Here is a 6,780-nt window from a genome sequence, read left to right as displayed (position 1 = left end):
TGTGTGAATGGCAACAAATTGTGGAAAACTCTTAAAAATACGAGAACACCAGACCACTTTACTAGCCTCCTGAGAAACCTGTATGCATGTCAAGAAGCAACAGAACAGGACATGGAACAACGGATTGGTTCCAAATTGGGGAAGGAGTACATCAAGGCTGTATATTGTCACCCTGCTTATTTAACTTATATGCAATAGCGATATATATGCCATAATTATATATGCCATAATTAAATATATATGCCATAATTGTAGGCACACAGAATTTTTTTAGCCAAAAAAGAATAACACAGGGAGCTCAACTTGATGCTCTGTGACAACCTAGAGGAGTAGTATGGTGTGGGAGGAGGCTCAAGAGGGATACTCCAGTATTCTTGCCTGGAAAATCCCATGGACAGAGAAGCCCAGCAGGCTACAGTCCACGGGATTGCAAAAGAGGCAAACACGATTTAGCGACTAAACAACAACAGCAACAACACGTGGTAGATACTGGGGACACAGGCTGAATAATTGTATGACACCAAAAGACCAGTTATAAAACTCAGTGGCACGAATAAAGTCGATATTATCAGGAAAGACAGTTAAACTGGTGATACAGAAAAATTACAGAGCCAAAATAAAAACATTGGTTTCAGATGTTACTCTGCAGTTGAATTCTATAAGTTATTTTAGCTGCCAAAGGCAATTTTTCCTCATGAGTTAAAGAAGATTTTTTTTAAAAAATACTTGAGAAGATGGATGTTGCTTAAGACAAAGGCCTTAATAAATCTAATTTTTCCTACCAAAGAAATGGAAGTTTCCAAATATTTCTCACCCATGTTTGGGGAAAAATTAGGGAAAGTAGAAAAATAGAAAAAAATGGAAAATTTTCCATGCATCACCTATTAAGAAAGCTTAATCAAGTTACTTAAATTATATGCTGAATTTAAATCAAAGAGTGCAAAAACCAGGCAATACATAAAAGGAACAAGTGCTCTTTCCACAATCTGATCAAGAATCACAATTTTTGACTCTAATGCTTTGAGCACTGCAATTACCAGCACTTCCTCAGCCCCAGGACAAATGGCCCTTTCATAGCTGCCACTCCAAAGAATCTTCTCAGAGCCCTCTTTATGTCTTTATTTCTCAGACTGTAGATGAAAGGGTTCAGCATGGGGGTGACCACAATATACATCACCGAGGCTATTGCACTTGAGTGTGAGCTGTGGGTAGCAGTAGAGCTAAGATACAATCCTAAACCCGTACAATAAAATAAGGAAGCAACAGAGAGGTGAGATGCACAGGTGGAAAATGTTTTATACTTCCCCTTAGCTGATGAGATTCTACATATGGAGGAAACTATCCTAGAGTATGAGTAACATATACCAGCCAGGGGGACAGCACCAAAGAGCCCAACTGCAAAATACATCGCAGCATTATTAAGAACGATGTCAGAACAGGCAAGTCGGAGTACTTCTTTCAAGTCACAGAAAAAGTGGGGGATTTCCAAGACTGTACAAAAATACAGTCTCAATACCAGTAAGCTTTGTACCAAGGAATTCAGGGCACTCATCATCCAGGACAGAAGCACCATCAGTCCACAGAGAATAGGGCTCATGATGACTGTGTAGTGCAGGGGGTCACAGATGGCTATGAAGCGGTCATAGGACATGACAGTTAGAATTAAGTTCTCCAGCTCTACAAATAGTATGTAAAAATGCATCTGGGTGATGCAGCCTCCATAGGAAATGGCTTTGCTCTGTGTATATATGTTCACTAGCATCTTTGGGATGGTGGTGGAGATGAAACAGATGTCTACAAAGGACAGGTTGGAGAGGAAGAAGTACATGGGGGTGTGGAGGTGGGAGTCTGAGATGGTGGCAAGAATGATGAGCAGATTTCCAAACATAGTGATCAGGAACATGGAGAGGAAAAGTCCAAATATGAGAGGCTGCAGTTCTAGTTCCTCTGATAATCCCAGAAGAATAAACTGTGCCATTCTTGTATCATTTCCTTGTACCACGTGGCGGTGATCACTACTAGGGAAGAAAAATATAGCATGATTAATTTCTACATGTGTGCACACTAACAGTAAAATGCTATGAATTACAATATTTAATCATCTTTAAGTAATCTACTGTGTCATATGTAATTAGAAATTCCTGTCTAACACTCAACCTTTTCCCCAAGAGGTCATGATTAGTTTTAAAGCAAATGTCTTTCATATATTCTAGAAATTCATGTTGAGTATCAACCATCTTCTAGGGTAAATGTGTGAGATGCTGAGAACAAAATTTCCAACAATGCAATGATGAAGAAAGAATATGAGCTAGCAAATTAAAAAAATACATATATGTCATCTCATGTGGTGACAGATGATATGCTTGTATATGTTACATTTTACTGAGAGTTCAGGAAGATATGCAAAAAAAAAAAAAAAAAAAAAAAAAACAGAAACATTTGAACAGAGACCTGAAGCAAGACAAGTTTACCTGGGGGACCAGTGTGCCCTATTGAGAAAGAGTCTGCAAAGTACCTGAGGGCAGGGCTTGTTTCAAATATTCAAGACTTAAAAAGCAGCAAAAGTGTCAAGGGGAACAAACAAGAGTAAGTGTGAGGAGAAATGGTATCAGAGGATGCTAAGGACCAAGGTTTTCCCGCTACAGCTGAACCTTCGAGACACAAGAAGTCCTTCATCCACATGTTGTTACTTTCACATTTTAACATTTGTTTTGATTCCTGTGAATTAAAATGAATTGAGTATTTTCTTTGCATCTTCTGGTTGACATTATTGTGTCTGTGTTTTAAGGGTAACATTTTGGAGTGGATGTGGCGGATTCATTTTGATATTTGGAAAAACTAATACAATTATGTAAAGTTTAAAAATAAAATAAAATTAAAAAAAAAGAATCACTTTCCAGAGAACTGCTCATTCCCCACAACACACACACACACACACACACACACACACACACACATCATGTCTTACTGGGTTTGTTACTCTCTGGCTCTTCTCACTTTGGGCTACAATAATTATGAAAGCAATGATGAAAGAAAGTCATCCATACTATGTTATTTTTGCCCAGGAAAATGTAGAAATAGTACCCAAGTTCTAGATGGTAAGCTTCCTATGGACTGTATTCCATTTAAATGTGACTACTTTGTGCCCTGTATTGGGCTTCCCCTGTGGTTCAGCAGTAAATAATCCCCCTGAAGTGCAGGAGATGCAAGAGACACAGGTTTAATCCCTGGGTTGGGAAGATCCCCTTGAGGAGAGCATGGCAACCCACTCCAGTATTTTTGCCTGGAGAATCCCATGGACTGAGGAGCCTGGTGGGCTACAGTCCATGGACTTGCAAAGCATTTGGACATGACTGAAGCAATTGAGCAAGCATGCATGCATTTAAAAAAAAAATGTAGTTCAAAAAACTGAGAGAATGAAAAGCCCTGTGGAGGAAAAGAAGGTCTACCGGTGGGTCACATTCCTTGATGGTTGCCTTGTCCTAGGATACAAGCCTTGGAGTACGTATACCTCAGTTATGCAGACATTTCATCCTCTATGACAAGTCTGATGGCATCAGGGATTTACACCATGGTCTCCCCTACAAACCTGTATTGAACACTTTCATTTTCAAAGCAAAATCGATTAAACTCAGCTGGTCCCTAAGAGACCAGGGAAAAGAGAAAGATTCCTTGATTCTGATAGCTTTCCAATGACAGTTGTATTGCCTTGATGCTCAAAATACCTCATAACATATTCTAGAGCAATTTATCAAAGCAGGAAGGAGTAATTATTTTAGGAAAACAGGAGCATTACAGTAGAAAGTAAGCAAAGGGAATAAGGCTTCCTTGGTGGCTCAGATGGTAAAGAATCTGCTTGAAATGCAGGAGACCCAGGTTTGATCCTTGGATCATGAAGATTCCCTGGAGTAGGAAGTGGCAACCTACTCCAGTATTCTTGCTTGGAGAAACCCATGGATAGAGGAGCCTGGAGAGCTACAGTCCGTGGGGTCACAAAGAGTTGGACAGAACTGAGCAACTAACACTTCCAAGGGAATAAACCCACAACTGACAACAGAAAATAGACAATACACAATTATAGATGAGGATTTTAAAAGATAAATTCTCTAGGCTGGTGCACAGGGATGACCCAGAGGATGGGATGGGGAAGGAGGGGGGAGGGGGGGTTCAGGATGGGGAACACATGTACACCCATGGCGATTCATGTCAATGTATGGCAAAACCAATACAATATTGTAAAGAAAGTAAATAAATAAAACTGAAAAAAATTAAAAAAAGATAAATGGTAACAGACTTTTGTAAATGATCTTGAATACAAAGCTTTTGATTCATAAAACTGACTTTTGGAACTCAGTGTTATCACATATTAGCCGTTTGAATGTAGTGCATCTACAGACCCATTCTAAACATTAATGACCTAACTCAAACAGTGGGGATAGTGGTATCTATCCTCCTAAGTTGGAAGGCAAATTTAGTCAATACATGTAAAAGTTTAGCATAGTTCCTTTCTTATACTAAATTAGCAGGTATTACAGAGATGTGAATTTGCTTGTTTTTCTTTCTACGTTCCAAATGCTTCCCTTGCTTCCCTACCTCTTGGTATTTAAGAATTCCAAAGTAAGACTCATTTTCATACCCCTGTTTTCGTTCTAAGCACAATATTTTCCTGTGAATATATAACCTGAGGAAAGATACTGTGAAATGTTTGTCTCAAGAACACTGTTGCAAGGCAGTATATACTTCCATAGATGTGGGTCGTTCTAATAAAAATGGAAGGTATTCAAGTACTTCCCAAATTCAAAAGACTTTTTGTAAATGTGGATATTTCATTTCACATGCCTCCAAACCCACTTTTCTTACTCTCCTTAAATGTATAACTCCTCTAATATGCTCTGATTTTACTGGAACCACTTTATGCTCCTCATTGCTTCCTCATTCTCATCCAATTGGATTTCCATTCCCATCACTTAATTGTCAACATTGATTCTTGTGCTGCTGAGTTCATCAGACACTTCTCGAAAAATTTTAACATATAAAATAAATGAATTATAAGTTAATTAGTCAATCTAATGAACAACCATGGCTAATATTTCAGCCCTGGTGTGGGCCAATTAGGCTCTCAAGTGACCTCAGAAAAAAGTTTTCCACTTGTATTCTCTCTCAAACTTCCTTGAAGTACCTATAGAACTCTCACACTCACCTGGATGGGGATGACAGGAGGAAAGCCCCTGTGTGGATATCCATGTTTCTCCGTGGATGGTTGATGATGAAGGCTGAAGCTCTGTTCTCAGGCAGGTCAGAAGGAAAGAGGGAACCATTGATCCTTATTCAGATGTAGGACTCCAAAACCAATAACCATGCCCTGTGCAGCTCAAGGTTGTATAGACTGAGGGATGCAGCCAAGGAGATTTTACAGCTCTCCATGTCTGTTCATTAGGCACTGTTTCCACTGTTACTCCCACATCTGAGCACAACACTTCCCTGTGGGACACTGGTCTAGATAGGAAAATTTTCCTGATGAGTCTCTTTTCCCAGAAGGCTAATTAGAAGTCAGATGAATCTAGTTTTTATTACCCTCTTCCCATGAACTTGCCTGCCTTCCAGAGGTCTAATCTCTTTGCACTTGATCCTTGTGCATGCTAAGTCGCTTCAGTTGTGTCCAATTTTTGCAACCCTATGGACAGTAACTTGCCAGGGGCCTCTGTCCATGTATTCTCCAGGCAAGAATACTGAAATGGGTTGCTATGCCCTCCTCCAAGGGATCGTCCCAACTCACAGATCAAACCCACATCTCATGTCTCCTGCATTATAAAGTGGGTTCTTTTCCAATAGCACCACCAGGAAAGCCCATATTAACTATACTTCAATTGAAAAAATAACTTAAAGAAACAAAAAATGGTATTGACTTAATGATCTGACATAGATTAGCAATAAAATTGGCAAAAGAGTAGACATGCATTTCAGTTCAATCATTTAGTCATGTCTGACTCTGCAACCCCATGGACTGCAGCAACCCAGGCTTCCTTGTCCATCACCAGCTTCTGGAGCTTGCTCAAACTCATGTCCATCCAGCCAGCGATGCTATCCAATCACCTCATCCACTGTCGTCCCCTTCTCCTGCCTTCAATCTTTCCCAGCATCAGGGTCTTTTCTAAGGAGTCAGTTCTTTGCACCAGGTGGCCGTAGTATTGGAGATTCAGCATCAGTCCTTCCAATGAATATTCAAGACTGATTTTCTTTAGGATGGATTGGTTTGATCTCCTTACAGTCCAAGGGACTCTCAAGAGTCTACTCCAACACCACAGTTCAAAAGCATCAATTCTTCAGCGCTCAGCCTTCGTTATAGTCCCACTCGCACATCCATAAATATTGGAAAAACTATAGCTTTGACTAGATGGACCTTTTTTGGCAAAGTAATGTCTCTGCTTTTTAATATGTTGTATAGATTGGTCATAGCTTTTCTTCCAAGGAGCAAGTTTCTTTTTATTTCATGGCTGCACTCACCATATGCAGTGATTTTGGAGCCCCCCAAAATAAAGTCTCTCACTGTTCCACCTGTTGCTCCATTTATTTGCCATGAAGTGATGGGACCGGATGCCATGATCTTAGTTTTTTGAATGTTGAGTTTTAAACCAGTTTTTTCACTCTCCTCTTTCACCTTCATCAAGAAGGTCTTTAGTTCCTCTTCACTATCTGCCATAAGGGTGGTGCTCTGCGTATCTGAGGTTATTGATATTTCTCCCAGCAATCTTGATTCCAGCTTGTGCTTCATCCAGTCTG

The 6,780-nt window shown here is 39.8% G+C and overlaps 1 protein-coding gene across 1 annotated transcript; it reads right to left on the bottom strand.

Annotated features, from left to right (window-relative positions):
- Positions 1-456: 456 nt before the first annotated feature.
- On the bottom strand, positions 457-5,244 carry LOC129619960 (olfactory receptor 7A17-like). Its single transcript, XM_055535532.1, has 3 exons — positions 5,201-5,244; positions 1,038-2,018; positions 457-586 (listed from the first exon to the last, which is right to left on the bottom strand). Exons 1-3 carry the CDS (start codon positions 5,242-5,244, stop codon positions 457-459), a joined length of 1,155 nt encoding a protein of 384 aa, XP_055391507.1.
- Between the last annotated feature and the right edge of the window lie 1,536 nt (positions 5,245-6,780).

The sequence above is a fragment of the Bubalus kerabau genome, chromosome 1 (genome assembly GCF_029407905.1).
Source record: "Bubalus kerabau isolate K-KA32 ecotype Philippines breed swamp buffalo chromosome 1, PCC_UOA_SB_1v2, whole genome shotgun sequence".
Classification (NCBI taxonomy): Eukaryota; Metazoa; Chordata; class Mammalia; order Artiodactyla; family Bovidae; genus Bubalus; species Bubalus kerabau.
Note: the sequence above shows the minus strand (reverse complement) of the source record. Positions and strands in the feature narration are given on the sequence as shown.